The 20,432-nt window shown below is 39.4% G+C and overlaps 1 protein-coding gene across 9 annotated transcripts in view; it reads left to right on the top strand.

The window, feature by feature from the left end:
• GRIA4 (glutamate ionotropic receptor AMPA type subunit 4) overlaps nt 1-20,432 on the top strand; it is a 235,175-nt gene that overhangs the window by 61,758 nt on the left and 152,985 nt on the right. For all 9 annotated transcript variants that reach the window (XM_054836650.1, XM_054836716.1, XM_054836658.1 and 6 more), the window contains exon 3: nt 12,996-13,235. In XM_054836650.1, the coding sequence (XP_054692625.1) occupies nt 12,996-13,235 (240 nt within the window). The remainder of the gene's footprint in view (nt 1-12,995; nt 13,236-20,432) is intronic.

Genomic DNA, 20,432 nt, shown 5'->3' with positions numbered 1-20,432 from the left:
GAAAGCATACTCCATCCACAGTATTGGACACTGAAACCTGCCTTTCATATCAAGCAGTTAGAGCTTGAAGGCGTTAAACACTGGGGCATGGCCAGAATCCACCTTGCACTCAGATCTGATGAGGCTGGTCTTTTGTTTAGAAGGTGAATGGCTTTCACTTTAAATAACCTTGGTCAAATAGTTCTTTTTTTTTTTTTGAAAGATAGTTCCTTTTCTCATTATTGTAATTATTATGTGAGACCTACAGCTATTTAGAAATGCTTTTTATACATAAAAAAGTGGAAAGATTGGTTTTTCAGAGAAAGAAGAAAGAGCTTGGTGACAAAAAAGGAAGGACAGTGGAAGATGCATTGCCAGTAATCCATGCCAAGCATTTGATTTTAAAACCACCCAACTGTATTGTGGTTGATTCCCATTGGCATAATTGTGGGAGGCTAAGAAGCAGCTCTCTCTTAAAATGAATAGAGAAGAAACTGCAAGGCACACAGGGGAAGAAAAGAGAGGAGAGCGGGAGGGGGAAGAAAAGAGATAGCTCAGGTTTTCTTAAGCTTTGGAGTTTTTGCCCTCCACAGACAGTAATTCCCTAATGTCATTTTGACATGACATGTCCATAGTAAGTAGGATCTACATCTGAAAAATCCCTTGGCTATGATCACTGCATTATCTGGGGAAAACAGGCAAGCTACAAGATGCTGAAAAAACTTCAGTGCAGTGAGATGATCAAAACAACAAGGCAACATAAAGGAACAAGTACAAGTAATGAAAACACAATCTGTTTGAGATGTCAGCGTGAGATGTCTTAAGTAACCATAATTCCCAGGTATATATAGACACTCAAACAGGCTAAGACCCAAATTTCTGGGAAGAGCAGGAGAGAAAATCTCTTGGTATGGTTTTGTTTTTGTGAAGTTAAGAGTACTAATGCCTAGGATGTTTGAGGGAGGGCTGAAGTATGAAATACAGAACAATGAAACAAATCTCAGAGAGTTCTTGGTGAACAGACCAGTGATGGATAACAAGGGTATCTACATTAATGTTAGTGATTCTTTGAAAAAATTTTATTCATTATTCCAACTATGTGAAGAACTTAAGTGTTAGATCTTTGGTTTTCAGATTGGAAAACTCAAAAATCTAAGTGACATGTCTATAGCTAGTGGAAATTAAAGTGAGAGTTAGAGTGAAAATTTACCAACTCCTTGCCTTTCACTTAGACTGTGTCTATCTTTCCAGGTGCCATTTGCCAGTTCATTAGATCAAAGCTAGGAAAAACAGTAAAAACAATGAGATAACACAATCTGTGGGGTAATTCTAGGCTGTCAGAAGCACCTAAGTGTTCTGGGAAATCCATCATTACCAATGGTGTTGTGTAAGAAGAAACAATCCAAACAACCCAGAAGTACTTTTTGGATGTACATGAAAAAGTAAATTTCATATTATTTTTTAAAATTTATTTACTTATCAGAACATACTTGCACTAACACAGAAGAAAAATCATGGAAGCATGGAAATTTCTTATCCACTATGAATAACACCAAGGTCCTCAAATGTGAGAAACCATACTGTATGGCTCCACCTCTCCTAGCTCTTATGAAATTCAGTTAATTCCCATCAATGACAGTTTTGCTGACAGGAGTACTGCAAAATTAACATGTACTTCTCCAAAATGAAGAAAAAAATTATTGTTGCTATTTTTTTCTGAAAACTACAAATAGTTCTTCTTTTGCATAAGAAAAATCTGTGATTACATAGCTATGTATAAAAAGCTATTTTTATGTAATGAACGGCACATTTTATAACTTACCCTCCCATTTAAAATTGTACTGATTTTTTTTTTTCAGTTCTTGTGCTTCTGGAGAGAAAATGTCTGTTTAAATGTGCCTATTTTCTCCCTTTTTAAGATAAAAAAAAAAAAAAGAAAGCTAATGTTGCAGAGAATTGGGCCATCAAAGGATTACTTCTTACAACAAAATTCAGACTTCTCTTTGTTCTGTTTCATTAAAGTGGGTTATGGGGGCAGGTTTTATAAAATCTTATATTTTGGGGGGAAGAACAAGCTGCAAAGAAATTTATTTTCTCTAAAAAGGAATGTTTGGATGATGTTCAGATTTGAACTGAAAGAAATAATATGTCTCATAAGGCAATGAATCAGTCCAAGAAAAGCAATAAGTGTTTAATCACAGAAGCAAAAAATGTTTAATCACACAGGCGATCTAGATAAGTTATAAACCATGATTTCTCTAGATATTAATCTAATGAGGATAAGCTTTCCCTCAGCTTGCAAACTGAAGAGGTGATATGGTTTTGCAAGATCTCTAGCCACCACTTCAGTACCTGAGTTGAAATGTTAACCTCAATTAAGCAATTCAGAGTTTTACCATTGATTCCATAAACCAGTTTTTTACTGTAATCCAGTCCAATTTCCATGCAATCTGTTAGGCCTTTATAAGACCTTCTATCTTGAAGGAGGAAAGAAAAAAAAAAAAAAACAGAGAATAACCATAGACATTTTGTCCTTGAGAAGCCTTGCCAGCTTCATGGGAACTTTCTACCAAATCCTTTGTGTTTAACATTTTCAAAACTTCTATGGTTTTGAAAAGTCTGGCAGTCTCACGTGGTGCTGATATTTTTATCAGTTTTTTTTAAAAACAGCCAAAAAAGAACTTCTGTACCAATGTGGGTTCTCATTCATATGACTATGAAAGGTAGATGCTGCATGTGGATTCTCTATGGGAGAGCATTCAAAGAGAACGTTTTGGCAGAGTTAGGGAAATGCACGTGTATGTGCATTGCCAGACAGCTATAAATACCAGATCCATGGAGTGCACAGGACTGGAGGACAAAGGCACAAAGACTGGATAATTTATTGCAGAGAGAGCTGTAAAGTACTTTTAAAAATGAGAAAAGATTTGTTAGCATTCAGCAAATGTGAAATTCATGAGGGGAGTTCTATCAAAGAGATTAGCCAAGGCACAGCGGAAAGAGAAATTTTTATAAATAAACCCAGTGGAAAATGTTTTCTTGTTGTGTAAAAATGTTCCATTGGATTTAAATTATTTGGAATTATATATTAATGAAAGTAAAATACTTTAGTGTTGCAGAAGTTTTTCAGACAGAAAGTACTTAAAGATTAAAGCAGTTTTCCTCATTGAAATTTATGAAAGGCCAAGTTATTTTGTGTTCTCCATCAAGAAATGAGAGTTATGAGCTCTTTTCAGGAAAATAGATATACATGGTCTGTATCTGAGAAGTACCTGCAGCCCCTGGCTGGAAGGGATCTGTGCCCATTGTATGAGAAGAGTCTCAGAGAAGGGCAGCTCCAAATTGCATTGAATCTAGGGATGGACAGGGGAGAAAAATGCAGAAGTCCATTCCTAAAGTGAGATTTTTTAAACAATTTTTAAATGTAACTATCTAAATGTAGGTGCCAAGTCTTTCATAGCTGCATAGTCTCCTTTTACAGCCAAAAGAGATATGTACCTCGAGTGGATGAATCAGTACACTTAATTTATCATCTATCTTAAGGTGGGATGATCTGTCTTCTGAATATGTCATCTGAATATACCTTATTAGGGTTTTGAGACGGGAAAAAAAAAAAGAATTTAAAAACCTAACTTTCAGGTGATAAGAATTAGATGAGACAGTCCACTCTCCCTGCGTGCACATATACATACAAAGACACTCACACTCCTTTCACAAATTCTTTTGGGATTGACTAGGAGGAAACTTTAATAGATGTATTATTTTGTGAAGAGTAAAGCTTGCTCCATATGAAGCATGGAGAAGAGTTCAGCAGCTGGATCTGCAAGTCAGTCTTGTCTCTGTGGCCCTCTCTTTTCTGTTATTTTGGGCATCTCTCAGGGTAATCTTCTAAAGTTAATGTTCTGTAACTTAGTGATCTGGTATAAGACATTGCTCACAAAATACTATATTACAATGTTCAAATTGATTTTAAAAGAAGAAAATACTGTGCATGTTAATTAAGCTAATTCAATTCCATTTTCCATTCAATAGGCAAGAAATGCTCTATCACTTTCTGCTATTGTTTCAGGAATTGACTTTGAGCAGAAATAGTCTTTTAGAGACAATTCACAAAAATCGTTTCTGGAAATTTAATTATTAATTAAAAAATGTAACAAGTTTGTATCTTGCTTTGCAATATGTTCTCACATCTGCAGTTGCACAAACAAAACTGCATTTCCCAAATTACCATTTGATCTAGCACATTAAACCAAGGTTTTCATTGTTCCTAGGAGAGTATTTTTAAATGAGCTGGCAAGTCACTTATAGAGTACTAGAAGTAACCCATTGCTGTGGGTTAAATGTAAAGGACACTCATGAATTTTCTTTGCCTCGTGAATTTTCTGTGCCTCTGTTGATCTCCAGAAAAATACTCCTGCACACTCTTTAGCACGTACTTAGTTTTATGCATGCAACTAAACACACTGACCTTTAGGACAAGTGGTTATGTGTTTTTAGGGTTCCAGAATTTACTATAGAATTGCAAGATAAAGGTCCATTAGGTGTAACATTTAATCACATTGGGGTAGCACTCAGAAGCCACAGCTGAGACAGTTGCACCATTGTACTAAACTTTTTACAGACATCTAATAGAAAACTGGCCTTCCTGTCAAGTGCTTATACTCCAAAATAGACCAGACAGTTGAAACATTGAGAACTGAGACATGGGAATGTGAAGTGATTTGCTCTATACTATGAATTTAGTTTCAAAGGCTCAGTGCCCAATATACCAGACTTTTCATTATGCAGTTACATTACAGGAGGATAAATGTTTGAGAGGAATAAATATTTGAGAGGGTAATGTTTGTGATTCAATTTCATTTTTACTGGAAAAAATGTTAATTTAGTCTCTTTTTGTTCACCTCAATCATTAATACTGTATTGAATTGCATAGCAGTAAACTGATTTTAGTTAAAGTAGTGCTGTGATATTGTTTCCAGTTACAATGCTAGAGGCATGACGCTACCCAAAGTGTGATGCATGCCTCCTGGACACAGGAGAAGATAATTCTTTTGCTTGAAAAAGTTTTTGATCAAAAGGCAAAAAGTTAGATGATGATTTAGAGCATACAGAGTCTATAAATAGAAAATTATTAGGGTGCTTGTTTCATTAGACACAAAAAATCTAACCATATAATTTGTAAGAAACGCCTTGTTTCCCTTTCCCCCTTTTTTGGATAGCAGTATTTAGAAATTTCCTTTTCTACTTGAGACAGTTCTTAAGATAGTAGTAAACTGATTCTAATACATCTATAATGTTTTTCATCTACTCACTTTATGTAACATTGTTTTCTCTTTTATAATCCTATCTGTCATCTTTTATCAGTGATTTAATTCATGAAGGTACCTCATTAAGTTGGTCTCAGTGCTGGGAATTTTTCTTAATGCAACAGCATAATTTAGTATAAAGTCAGCAGTCTCAAACAGAACGCAGAGGAAGAGCATATTTGTATCAAATTTGTACTGGATTTGGGTGCAAGATGATTGAAAACTACATGGAATGAATTTAGAACACTTGTCTTGTAATCCTAGAGCCCTGACTGGCCTTGCATCCTCTCCCAGGAGGCGAAGGTCAATGGAGTGATCAGGAGGAGGAGCACAGAGTGAGTGTTGGGATGTTCTGTGCAAAATTAAGAGAAACATGTTTTGACATTTTAACAGGAAACTCTAATCTCAAAGCTGTTTTAGAAATACTAATCTCATCTCAAGTGTTGGAGCTTTCACGCATATAAGCTGATAAATCATTTGACCTTGGGAGGCAGGTCCTTATTTAGATTAAATGATTCTCCCTTCTGTGCTTCATCTCACTTGTAGAGCTTGCATCTCCATATGGCTAGGCTGTTCCTCTTGGAAGGCGTTCTTTAGGTTGGGAAAATTGGCCCAGTACTTTTACATCAGTGCTGGCAAATGCAGGTGCACAGCAGCTGAACAAAATAGGGAGTATATGACACTGATCTGTGAGGACATGGATCGCTGACAGCATTGCAGGCACACCTCAAATGAAAGCCTTCATGTACTATTGTGGTGACAAGGAAATGTAACTCCTTATATATATTTTTTAAAGTTATTGCTGTCTGGAGCTTACCAGGTGTATTGGCTTTCTGTTGATGGGTTTTGGTTGTGGGGAGGCTGCAGGGGTGGCCTCTGTGAGAAGACACCAGGGGCCACCCCCATGTTGGACAGAGCCAATTTTCAGCCAGCTGCAAAACGGACACACCACTGACTGGAGCTGAGCCCATCAGTGATGCTGTGGTGTCTCTGTGATAACATATTTAAGAAAAGGTAAAAAACACTGTGTAGGAGCAGTGAGAGAGAGGAGTGAGAAAATAAAAGAGAAAAAACCTTGCAAACACCAAGGTTGGTGAAGAAGGAGGAAGAGGAGGTGCTGCAGGTGCTGGAGCAGAGATTCCCTACAGCCCGTGGTGACACAGGCTGTCCCCCTGAATCCCGTGGAGGACCATGGTGGAGCAGATAGCCACCCCTGCAGCCCATGGAGGACACCATGCTGCAGCAGGTAGATGTGCCCTTAAGGAAGCTGCAGCCTGTAGACAGCCCACACCAGAGCAGGCCTCTGGCAGGAGCTGTGGCCCATGGAGTGGAGCCCACGTGGGAGCAGGCTTAATGGCAGGACTTGTGACCCTGTGGGGGACCCATGCTGGAGCAGTCTGTTCCTGAAGGACTGCACCCTGTGGAAGGGACCCATGCTGGAGCAGTTCATGAAGAACTGCAGCCCATGGGAAGGACTCACGTTGGAGAAGTTTGTGAAGGACTGTTTCTGGCAGGGGACCCCACGCTGGATTAGGGGAACAGAATGAGGAGAAAGGAGCTGCAGAGACAAGTTGTTATGGACTGACCACAATCCCCAATCCCTATTTGGATCTCCAAAGCATAGGAGGAAATGAAGACACAACAATGAAAGACTGTCCTCATATCTGGAAGACTTCCATAATGCAAACTGCTTTGAGTCTTTCAGTTTTGGAGCTTCTACAGTTTGTGAGTTTATGGCAGATCAGTGGGCCTGTCAATATATTTGTAACAGCCAGCTGTGCCAGGGCTTTCCACGTAGGAGCCTGAAACCTGGAGAAAAGCATTTTAAAAACGCTTGTTCCAGAGCTTGTGTCCTGGGAGACTCAAGGTCTGTGAATCATGGCTCTGAAGCAAGATCTACCATGTTACTTCGGTGTTAGACTGTGGGTCTTCCAGATTTCTACCTATATGGTATAAGTACCATATAGGCTGCTGAGCAAAACTAGTGGTGTTTGCAGACCAGCTGTGCTCTACTTATCAGATTTCATTTTGTAAACATATTGTTAGGGTAGTGTTTTATTTTTCTCTTTAAGAAATTATAAAACTTTTGGGTGTAACCAAATAATAACACAAGACCGATATCATGTAAATATGTGTGCAGATATGTGTATGTATGTGTATTTGTACATACACATTTCTCACAAACTTTTGCTTGACCTCTTCTGTGTCATTTTCATGGTTATGGTTACAGCTGTATTTTGAATTCTGACTTCCCCTGTGCCTGTGTAGAGGATTTAAACTATATGGGTATAACATCTGGAAATCAGTGAACAACAAGAAGTTAGGATTTTTTGCTTTTTGTTTTTCAAGAAAAGATTTGTGTTTAAAGTGTGGGACTTGTCTTTAGAATAATAACAGGGAATTTGGGAAGTCTTTCACAGAGAACTAAGATCACATGTGGCTTGACTGTGTGTCTCAGTAAATCCTGCAACGTACAATTTTTGCTATTTTGGCATTATGATTTTTTAACTGAAGGTCCCAAGAGTCATCTAGTCTTTTAAAGTGATAGTACTATCACATAGTTCGATCTGCTAGAGTAGAACATATATAATTCATATTGCAGCTACTACAATAACATTATTGTGGCTATTTACGGTGCATTGCAATGTCTTCTCTGGAGTCTGACCTCCACATTCATCTTATGTTTGGTGAGACCAATGGCATTGCAAAATTTGCAGGAGAAAATTGTATGTGTAATACTGGAATTAAGTTATCAGCTATGAAGAGGTGTCTGGTTTGAAGACAAATTATTATTCAATATATTTCAAAGTATGCTTATAAAAGTGTTTTTGTCACTGCTTTATATTTATGGGGGAGTGTGTTGGGTTTGTGTGGCAAGGTTTTGGTAGCGGGGGGGGCTACAGGGGTGGCTTCTGTGAGAAGCTGCTAGAAGCTCCCCCTGTGTCTGATAGAGCCAATGCCAGCCGGCTCCAAGATGGATCCGCCCCTGGCCAGGGCCAAGCCAATCAGCGCCTCTGTGATAACATATTTAAGAAGGAAAACAAAAGAGTTAATAAAAACTTTTGCAACCGGAGAGAGGAGGGAGAAGATGTAAGAAGCTCTGCAGACACTAAGGTCAGTGAGGAAGGAGGGGGAGGAGGTGCTCCAGACACCAGAGCAAAGATCCCCCTGCAGCCCGTGGTGAAGGCCATGGTGAAGCAGGCTGTCCCCCTGCAGCCCATGGAGGAAGGATGAGGGGGTGTAGAGATTCCACCTGCAACCCGTGGAGGACCCCATGCTGGAGCAGGTGGAGGCACCTGAAGGAGGCTGTGGCCTGTGGGAAGCCCACGCTGGAGCAAGTCCGGGCCGGACCGGTGGACCCGCGAAGAGGGGAGCCCACGCCAGGGCAGGTTTGCTGGCAGGACTTGTGACCCTGTGGGAGGGACCCCACGCTGGAGCAGTCTGCTCCTGAAGGTCTGCACCCTGTGGGAGAGACTACGCTGGAGCAGTTCGTGAAGGACTGTAGCCCGTGGGAGAGACTCCATGTTGGAGCAGGGGAATGTTGAGAGGAGTCCTCCCCCTGAGGACAAAGAAGCGGCAGAGACAATGTGTGCTGAACTGACCGCAACCCCCATTCCCTGCCCTCTTGTGCCGCTGAGGGGGGAGGAGGTTGAAGCCGGGAGTGAAGTTGAGCCCGAGAAGATGGGAGGGGTGGGGGGAGGTGTTTTAAGACTTGATTGTATTTTCTCATTGCTCTACTCTGTTTTGCCTAGTAATAAATTAGATGAATCTCCTCTCTACATTCAGTCTGTTTTGCTCGTGACAGTAATTAGCGAGTGATCTCCCCCTGTCCTTATCTCGACCCAAGCCTTTTGTTAGACTTCTCCTCTCCCATCCCGCTGGGGGAGGGGTGAGTGAGCGGCCGCGTGGCACCCAGCTACCGGCTGGGCCTAAACCACGACAGGGAGAAAATCTGGAACAAAATTTTCTTAGAATGCTAATATAAGACTGTGTTTTACCAAGCATAATTTAGTCCATTTATAATAAGTAAAATGTCTGTAGAAGTGTAAAAGAAACAGATAAAGAATTGGGAAAACCAGGTAGTCATGTTTGCCTGGAGGCATTTTCTGAGAACAGTAGTGAGTCAGAATGCAAATCCTCATGGCTTTGCTGATTTTTGTGGTCGCTGCTGATTACTGTAAAATTGATTCAGGAGCATCGCAGCATCTCTGCATATGTTTAAGCCTAATCTCCATAGTGTCACAGGCATTTTTCCTCTCTGTGGGTATGGAAGCGAGTAAGAAAAAATTCTAAAAACCTTCATCTTAGCATGTTTTCTTATCAAGGAGCAAAGAAGGACACTATTCAGTAACTTCCCAGTCGTGATCTTGAGTATAGCAGCACAAGTTTTCTTGGACTGATTATTTCAAAACTTTAATGATAGTCAGATAATGTTTTATTGCATTTGGATCTAGGCTGTGGCAAGGATAGTTTGTGTTGTAAAAACGAAGAATTATTATTCTGTTATTTTTAGTTAAAAGCATTTTAGGGTCACATCATGTTATTTAATGACATTTGAAGTTTGATTTTTTTCCTCTCTTTTTTTTTCTCCATCCTGAGAATGAATTTGAGCTTTAACTCCACTAAGTGTACAATTTCACAGCTTGACATTGATTTCTTGAATTTTTCATCATGTAGAATCCTACTGCATGGACTGTGTGTTATGAAAAGTACCCTTTGCCCATGTAAAACTGCAAAGTAAGGCAATGCAGGGCCTTAACAAGGATTTTCTCTAAGCGGAAAACACATTAAGTAACTACAACTTACGTACACAAGGTTTACATTCAACTATTTCAGTTGGCAAAGTTAACTAGACTGTGTTTAAAAATAGAGAAGGCCCGCCATTTCCTCACAGCAACACTTGTAAAACACTGAGAAATCCCTTTGCTGGGGAAAGTAATGTGCAGGATATGACTCCAGAACTGAATGAATGATTATGCAAGAAAGATGTAAGAAACAAGTTTTTAGAAAGGGTTATTAGTAAGAAAGATTGTGTTGAAGAAATCAGGAGGTATAGAGGACATTTGTTGCAGAAATGAGAGCCTAAGTTAGGGCTGCCAGTGAAAACTGAAACTTGCAAAGAACAGTAACATAATAGTAGGTCATTTACATCTTTAAATACAAAGACAGGAAATAGGAAATTAGTTGAAGCTGTTATATATTGATGATGGGACAGAAAACCAGGAAAATCTGGTTAGAGACGTAAAACTAATAGATACTTCGCATTGATTTTCACTCAAGAAAGATGTTGACCTTAAAAGAGGCATGATGGCTAATGGGAATAGGGAAATCACCTCTTTCTTCCATGGTTCTTAAATAATTGGTTTACTGAAGGACACATGCAAAACCAAATGCTTCTTAGTTGAGCTGTTAAATGAGTTGTGATACATATGATCAGTGAATAGGAAACATAATATCTATTTTTAAAGGGGGCATAGAATCTGGCACCCATGGACGTAGCAGCTTAACATCAATAGACAGTAAAGATATAGAACAGATTTTGATAGAAAGCTTTAAAATATGTCTATAGACAGAAAATGGCATAAAATGCAACAAGAAGTTATTAAGGTAGAAAGTATGGGATTAATCCATATCTTCCAGTTGCCAAGAGAATGAAATAAAATAGGAGAGTTAAAAGATAGGCATGAAACTAAGGGGAAGATGACCACAAATGCTGGTAGAAGAGGAGGTACCAGGCTGGAGAAGCATAGCTCCAGGTGGAAGATACTAAGAGACTGATTTTACAGTAGACACAGAGATGAAAAGTCAGAGTACCTTGGTGGAACTTGTTGGTGGGGCACATACAGATATCGATAGAAGTTCAGAGCAGGCTAAGAATGTCACTGTGGAAGTAAATAATTTTGAGGAGTACAGTAATAGATGTGACATAATGAAAAATGAATAACAGTGACTAATAAAAATATTATGCTATAAGCAGAAACTCATCATTTGGAAATGGCTCATAAGGAAGAAGGAGCAGAATTTTTATCCTGAGATGATAAATCAGCAGATTTAGAAAAATGCAATGTGATCTTAGGATATGTCAGCAGAAGTATTTTACAGTAGAGATGGGGTAGTAATATAAAGAGAAGCAGAAAGCCTTCAAATGAAATTCTAAACATGAAACTGGGAAAGCACAGAACAACACTTTTTAGGATGATTAGTGGAATGGCAAGCCAGTCATTTGATGGGGCTGGGAGAATGTATGTAGTGTGGTCCAGCAAAGAAAACACTAAGAGGGTTTGTAAGAGCTATGTATCAACACATTGAAGGGGTACTTAGGGGAAGGAAGAAACCTTTTTGAAAATATTAATTTATGTATAATCTGGCTATGAAAATCCTTAGGTTAGGGCTGTAACAGTGGGGCAGCACATAAAATCACAGAACTGCCCTCAAGCCACTTTTCCAGTTCTGGCATCAGAACTGGATAAATCATTCAAGTCTAAGGAGAAAAATGCACAATTTGTATTTTTTGCTCTTTATGTAGTAAATGTATTATGAAAGAATAAAAGTGAACTGGTTCAAATCAGCCCATTTGCTAAGTGTGTACACTGTACCCTGACCGCTGCTCTCACAGGATGACTGTGACCTCCAGGCTAGAAGAGAGGAGGCCACCATCTAGTTACAAGGGTGTGACTTTGGTTTTCCCATGTTTAGGCTATATGTAAGAATGGGTTGTGAGGAGGGAGGATCTGGAACAGGAGAGCGTAGGAAATACATACTTAGGAGAAAATGGATAATATGATCCCATAACTGACTGTTCCGTTCTCCATTTTGTGTGATTAGGTAACACTATTAATGATCACACAGTTCTAATAAGTTGGTTTGTACTTCAAAAAAGGTGGGATTTTTTCATTGGGCCCTTTATGAGTTGTTAGACAGTATTTCCTCAAGAAAATACCGTTATGCCTGCTTTTGTGTGCATAGATCAGTAAAGCCCTTACCCAGTCTGCTGAAATCAATAAAAGTCTTTCTCTATGTCTTAAATGAGTCTAAGAGCAAATCAAAACTTAGAATATATGTTCAGGTCATTTGTTTTCTGAATTTGAGGTTGACACAGATTAGAAATAAAAGGTTTGGGACAAAAGTCTGCTCACATTGACTTACTGTGTTTTCCTTCAACTGCTCTCTTAAAGTCAAGGAGATTATTCATGAAGCAGGTTTTTACTTGGTGTCTGTAGTAGAGTTTTAATATAGCACAAGGGCTCCCTGCTTAAAAGGGAGTGAAGGTTCTACATTGTTACGATGCAAAATGTCCAATTTTCACTTATGAGGTCAGTAACATTTTTGTGATAATTTTCACATTTTAAAATGTGAACGCTTTTCTGTTTAAGGTAATGGAAATGATCAATGCCTGATAATATGCAGAGCTATGGTTAAAACAACATATGTTGACTGGTTTGGAAAAATACATTACTTATTTTATATTTTATTTCAGAGTAAAAACACTACAGATAATATAATGTTCTATGAATAGGGTCCAAAAGTGACAAAATGTTATTTAAGATTTATTTAGTGGTTTCCAGAATGAAACACGTGACAATTTTGTATAAATACAGGCAGAAATGTATATCTTCAAATTAAAAATTTGAGGATGTTGGAATGTGTAAGTACATGTTTACAGATTTTGTCACTAGCTGAACTCTGTATTGTTTTTTTTTTTTTTTCCAGTTTGCTCCCAGTATTCTAGAGGAGTTTTTGCCATTTTTGGACTATATGATAAGAGATCAGTACATACCTTGACCTCATTCTGCAGCGCCTTGCACATCTCCCTCATTACACCGAGTTTCCCCACGGAGGGTGAGAGTCAGTTTGTGCTGCAGCTGCGGCCATCTCTGCGGGGAGCCCTCTTGAGCTTGCTGGATCATTATGAATGGAACCGCTTTGTCTTCCTGTATGACACAGATCGAGGTGAGTTGTGACCCAGCTTTCTTATCTTTTTAGTTTGAATGCCTTTTGCAAGAACTGTGCGTTTTTATATCATATTGAGAGCTTGGGGAGTCAAATTTTAAAGGGCCTTTGAGGTGAAATACCTCTGACTGAGTAGCTGTGTGGCTGAAGGAAGAATTCCTTCATCTGCAAATACTGGATATTGGCTGCACGTAGTACGTAATCGACCAGTCAAAGCCTGTGCTTTAAGTCTAGAATACTAAAACATTTTAACTAACGTTAGTGAAACAAAGACACAGTTCAATAAGGAGAATTTTACAGCTCTGTTCACTCTTCAACTCACTTCATAACTGAGAGCAGTACAAAGAAGTAGAGAGGACCAGCCACTTCTCTGCACTTGCCCTGGTGGCAGGTGAGATGTGAGCGAGCCCCTTGAGGCTTCCATGCTCGGGAAGGTCAAGGCACAGAGAGGCTCTCTCAGTGTGAGGCCCTCAGACTGCGGCAGAGAAGTGGAGGTAAGAAGCAATACCTGCCAGGCGAGAGGTATCTACGGGCAGCAGAGGGAGAGGGTGCTGCAGTAGCCCATCTTCCACTCCTTTCATCTGGAGTTACCTCTGTGATGGACTACACTTTTATAAAATACATAGCGCATTGCACAAAAGCCTACACTTTTTATCCACGTTCTCCATTCCACATCCCAGAGCTTCTCAGAACCTTTTAAGTGGTAAAAAACTCCAAGTGCATCACTACGCCTCACCAGTCGGTGCTGAATCGAGAAGTAAAATCTCCTGTTCTCCACATCGTGTGCTCATTCTGCTGGCAAAGCCCTTTGCCTTTGTTTATGGAATAGGACTGAGCCAACGTGGCTGAGCTTCTGTGAAAGAGGCAAGATTTTTATGTTGATGGCTTGCTTTCGGGGGGAAGCAAGCGGCATAGCTGTAGTCAAATAATTATTTTACTACAGCTGTTTCAATATAGCTCCCCATGTGGACAGTCTATTCTGGAATTAAAGTGGCTTTATTCCAGTATAATTACTCTGCAGTAGAAATAGGGAATTATACCGACCTAACTAAATCTGTTTAATTATTTGATTATGGTTATAGAAGTCAATTTTCTCATATATACAAGCACTAAATTTTAGTGAGTTTTAGCTTGATGTGCTGCCTAAATACCTGAATTTAAATCAAAATGAGTAATGGAACAAAATGAAAGGGTTTGTATTGTTCCATAATTGTTGAGGGTTTTTTAAATAAAGAATTTTTTCTATGTTTCTTGGACCCACAAGGGAAGTTCTGGGAAGCATTATAGAATGTATTAGATAACTGGAAAAAGAAAACATTAGCGAATTGAAAAGTATTCCTACTCAAAACATAGTAATGGGTAACAAGAAAACAAGCACATAATTACAGATGTGATCCTACAAGTTCAACGTATTGTTAAGAGAAGAAGTGCACAACCTGCAGTCACCTTTCTCATCTAAATTCACACGCTTAATTAGATTGAGACATCATTTTTAAGCATGCAATATCACACCAAGGGCAGTTTCAGAACATCATCTATTACAGTGTGGTTAATAAACGATTCTTATGATACTGAACTCAGCAACTCTGAATTCATCGGTGTGTCTTTGATAAAGAGATGACATTCGCCAGCTTGGATGCAGGGGTTGCTGTGTTGGATAGTGTCTCAAATTCTGAATGCATCTTGTCACTCAGTTTAATGCAGGAGACAATAAGATTCAACGTATCTTTAGGTATTAAGATGACTGTAAAAATACATCATTGCTGAATAATTTTCACTACCATTCCACAATAGAAATTTTTAATGTGGAATGTTTAATCATAAGAAAAACGTAAGTATCATCTCTTACTACCAGTGTAACTGGAAAAAAATCATTGATGTTGAGTCATAGGGTCTCTGTCAGCGAGGCCAGAACTTAACCTTGTCCAGATTTTTGCCAAAGATCCTTCCTTTACATGCTAGATGTTTCCCTGTCTCTCTGAGCAGCCCCATCCAACCAAACTCAAGGAAGGGGAACCCCCTTAGGCTTTTGGGTTTGATACTGGGTCTGCGAGTTGATCTTTGCAGCTTAACCAGGAAGCTATAAATAAACTCTTATGGGGGAAGGTAAGCAATAAGCATAAATTCAAGCCAGACACAGTAGACATTTGTGAAGAAAGCAGCATTTAGCAGCTATCAGTATTGTAAAAGGCAGAAGTCCTTGGCAGAAGGCGGTATGACAATAAACTTAGGCAAACCCTCAGCAGCAGTGGTGATGTGCTGTGGTGGGCAAATGTGCGCTGTTTTCAGACCTGCTTTCTTGGCCTTTCCATCCTGCTTGCTTCTTGGTTCTGTTGCGTGTGGCTCAATTGCTACTCGCTCTTAGGGGGTGAACAATTAAATCCTGTTATTTAGGTAAGTTTCTCTGCTGTATCACTCCATTCATCTCTTTGACAGCCCCTCAGTTCCCTGCAGAACCCCTCTCTCTTTGCTACTGAGGGCATCTATGTTAGCATTTCAGTTCTGGTCAGGAAAGCACTCTTGCTGCATCTCTCCAAGTCATTCCCACATACTGCACTTGGGTTTACACCATGGAATAGTCTTGGAGCTCACAAATTCTGATGAAGTGACGGCTTCAGCTATTACGTTAAATTTTCTTTTATGATGTTCTGCCAAACTTGCAGTCTGGAAAATCACTGTCCTGTGACAGGATGAAGATACTAGGAAGAATGGCAAAGATACAAAATGAATTGGATCTAGCAGGGGACATTACAGGAAGGGAGAACAGGGTTTGCAAAAGACATTAGACGTAAGAGAAAGGTGAAGGAAAATTCAGCTCATTATTTAATAGGGAAAGTGAGCAAGTAGAGAGTGACACAGAAGGCTAAAGCCTCAAGGGTCCTTTTGTTTCAATACATTCTCCTTTCTCTTACCCTCCTTCCATAAAAAGGTTTAATTGTGACCCAGTGCTTCATACAATTAATATTAACAGCAAAGCACCAGGAACACAGGGAAAAAGCAGGCTGAAGAACACTTACCTGAGTTATGCAAAGTGTAGTGGCAAAGGGCTGAAATGAAAACCATGCCTCCTTCAGATATCCAGAGGAAAGGGAAGCCCAGCAGGGGTGAAGTGCTCAGTTAATATTTGATGCCACCTCTAAAGGAACTTAAGTGAAAGAATCAAACGGGTAGACCAGAAGAACAATTAGTTTCTATGTGTTGTTGTGATTGAGAGGTATTTCTTTTAAAAAGAGGCACATAAGTGGAGCTATGCATCTGCAAATCCATGGGATTTTTGACCTAGCACAGGTATGCCGACAGTATGATTTTGTTAGTTCACAATGATATTTTCTATCACCAGAAAGCAAACGTTGGACCTTGAAACCGCTGGAGAAATTTGTGTGAGGTGTGAGAAGCTGTTTAAGAATAGAATCATAGAATCATTTACGTTGGAAAGCACCTTTAAGATCGAGTCCAATCATTAATCTAACACTGCTAAGTCCCCACTAAACCAAGCACCACATCTACCCGTCTTTTAAATACCTCCAGGGATGGTGACTCTACCACTTCCCTGGGCAGCCTGTTCCAGTGCTTGACAACCCTTTCGGTGAAGAAATTTTTCACAATATCCAATATAGAATCAAGAGGTGCAAGAATTGAGCATACAAGAGGTCAGTGTTAGACTTCCACATTGCGTGCAGCCTTACTGAGAGCTGACATGGCTGAAGTTGCTAGTAAAACTGCAGGGATTACCCAGAGCTAAGGGGTCCCAGGGTGGAGAGTGGTAGAGGGGCTGTGGAGCAGTGTGAGACACCAGGGAGGATGACAGCCATCAGGCTGGAAACTGCTTTCACAAAAGTTCAGCAGCCATTTGAATTCAACCGTGTTTCCCAGCAAGAGTTTTCAGTCCCTGACTGTGACTAAAGAGTGGTAGCAGGAGGGGTAGAGCTACCAGCTGGCCTAGCAGTTGGCTCACCAGAGGCGAGGACTGTAAAATAGTTATAGTTCTCTAGAAATTAGACATCGTATGTGAGCCTGTTTATGTACCTTGTTGATGCTTTTTTTTTCTCCCTTTGCTCCTTGTAATTGCATATTGTTCATTAAACCAACTCAGTCATGGTTGCAGGTGAGGAAAATCAGCTTGCTGTGCACAAGATAAATTTCATTTTACCACATTTCTGGATAGTGTTTTTATAGCAGCCCCTTTAAAGTTGAAACGTTCTGGTTTATGACAGTCTAAACCTGGCAGAAGGGTTACACAAGTCCTGATGGCCTGTTCGAATTAATCCTACAGTACATAGAGTAGCAATCGCCAAGCTTTTGTCTTGAGGACTTGTGGAGGATAGGTGAGTCCCAGATGTCTGGAGAAGGCAAAGAAACCTACAGGAAATTTATAGCTCTCCTTCTTATTTTGAGGGAGATTATGGAGTTGGTTATTTACAATCAGTTTATCAGGCTAATCTAATTTTCTGCTTTGGCAAACTAGCTGGCTCAGCAGTAGGCAGTAGGTTTGGTGTATCCATACTTAGTAACTCCAGTGATATTGCCTCATGCCTGATGTTCTCCCAGAAAAAAATAGAAAATAGAGATTCAACTATAGCATGGCATCTTGAAAATGAGAAACCATAGCCCCAAAATTGTTATTAATGACATATTTTAAAAGAGGAGGTCTCAGGTGAGGTGCAAGGGATTTGTCTTTGCCCTGGTCTAGTGAACATCCAGTATGAATTTTCATGATAGCACAGAGAACGGCTTTGGTGGGTACCCAGACTGGTCGAGGTGAGAGTGATACAAGACAGGTTCAGAGTTCAAAATGATCTTGCTAAATAGATAGATCAAGAAGGTGAAATATGATAAAGGTGGTATAAAGAGTAAACTTAGTAGGGAAGAATCAAAGGTACAAACACAAAGTGCAGAGTAACTGGCTCAGCACTAGTGTCATGGGAAACATTTCAGGAGTTGTGGTGAGCTATAAGAATAATTTAAGTTCAGAAAGCCATACTATTTCCAATAAAGTAAATATTATTTTGAAATTTAGGAAAAAGAATGTTGCATGTGAGAAATGGAAGCTGGATATTGCTCTCTCCCAGCTGGCTGTGCTGCTGTGTCACCTGTTGGGATTTCCACTGCAACAGAAAAGATCAAAAATTTCCAGTAAGCTGAGGAAGTGGAATGGGATTGAGTGGATAAGGCACATAGAGGACATGATGGTGGCAGCACTGTCTTCCACCATTTTTTCCTTGCTCTTTGAAAGCAGTGGGTACTGTTCACAGCTGTATCGAAGGCCTTCAGGATGAGCATGGCACAAGGATCAGGCATCTGTTGCTGGAATGGCACTGTGGTCACTGACCACCACATACAGGTATCACATATACAAGTTTTAAGAGTCTAGGGGAGAGGAAGAATATGTAAAAAAAAAAAAATCATGACCTGTGAGAAAAAGCTTTAGGAATTGAGGTTTTTTAATCTAGGTCTGTTAAGGGGCAAAGACCAATTATTCTTTGTGCCCACCGAGATGAAGGCAAGAATTAGAATTTTTTTTTGCAGGAAGGCAGATTTAAGGTGTTGCTAGGAAAAATGTTTCAATGAGGTTAGAATACTCAGAGGAGATTGTGGGAGTTCTTACCACTAGAGGTTTTAAAGAAGAGGTTAGAAAATACCTGCAATGGTGGTCTGCTTTGCTGCATCCTGCCTCAGATGATCTCTTATGTCCCCTCAGGATTTATATTTATGTAATTTTCATGATTTCTCTAGGAAGCTGGGAATGGCTTCTTCACAGTACTTGGGACACTGAAAAGATTATTTTCTACTATGGAGCAACTTTTAATAATACATTACTGCTATTCAGTTATATATATAGCCTTTGTAAAAACATTTAGTATGTTCTATTGTTCAAAAATCAGATAAAAGCATTCTAAGTGACTTAAATAAAAACACTGTAAAATCAGGTTGAAGGACTATAATTATAATATGGTACTCAATAAGTTAAGTTATCGTTAGCAGGGCATTTAGGAGCTGCAAGAACTGGCCCTACCTCAAGCTTTATTTGATATTTTTACTGCACTTCTGAACAAATTTGGCAAAGTCTTAATAATGAAAAGAGTAATAATATAATAGCAAGTTGGAAAGTTATTTCAATAGTTAGCTCAATTGAAAGAGCTAGGCATACTAAAGCCAGTAGTAATATAGAAATATAGCCTACATGTTTATCTGCATAAAAATACTGAGTCAAGGCTCTTATTCTTGAAATAAGTTAAAAAGACCAAGTGTTGCTAATAAACAGCAAATTGAAGATGAACTTACAACACAGTACGTACTGCCAAAAAAACCCATTTGCCACCAAGTGCTGTTTAGTTATTATTTTCTGCATTACTCTTTTAAGCCCAGACCTATATTGCTTTTACCTTAAACTGCTAGTATGTCGCAGGGTGTTTCAGGTAAGCCTGAGCAACAACAGTTCTGTGCTGGATTGTACAGAAGATTATGTTGGGAATCTGTTCAATTGAAGTGATCCACTTGGTCTTGGGCCCTTTTTTCATTATGATCACCAGGAAGAATTGGGAAAAGTTCCCACAATAAGCATTTTTCGTCCTATTGACCTGTGGCAAAATGCCCAAGAATAAAGAGAAACAGGAGTTCATGACTGTGTCTACTAAAAATGAAAGGTTCTTACCTGCATCATGCAGTTTAGTACCAAACTTTTGTGAAACAAAGATCAGCGCTGTCATGACATTGCAGAAATATTGGTACGATGTATTCCAGAAAACAAACAGCATCCAGTACCTGGTCTCGTGGCGTTTATTAGACTACTCTAACATTTGATCTGTAAGTTAGAACTTTTCCATATTTTGTGTCTTTACAATTGCTGAGATCAAAATCATCAGTGTTTTCACCATGTCAGCTGCTACTTATTTCAGAGTAGTTCCATCAAGTCCAATGGTCAAACTGGTTTGGAGTTTCAGTAGCCCAAATACATCCCAGGAATAGGATGGCACTTATGCTGTAGGTGAACTGAAGAAAATCCTCACTAGATTTGATAAAAAAGCTGTTTGTCTTCAGCAAACATGCTACATGGGCAGTGAATCATGTCATACATATTGGGATCCAAGTACCAGTGTGTTTGTTCTTTACCAAAGTCGTGTTGTGATTTCATGCAGGCCAATCTGAACTGATACACAAAACATAGAGAAAAAGTTGTTTTATCAAATAGTAGTGAGC

This window comes from Grus americana, chromosome 1 (genome assembly GCF_028858705.1).
Source record: "Grus americana isolate bGruAme1 chromosome 1, bGruAme1.mat, whole genome shotgun sequence".
NCBI lineage: Eukaryota > Metazoa > Chordata > Aves > Gruiformes > Gruidae > Grus > Grus americana.
This window is presented reverse-complemented; position numbering and strand designations above follow the sequence as displayed.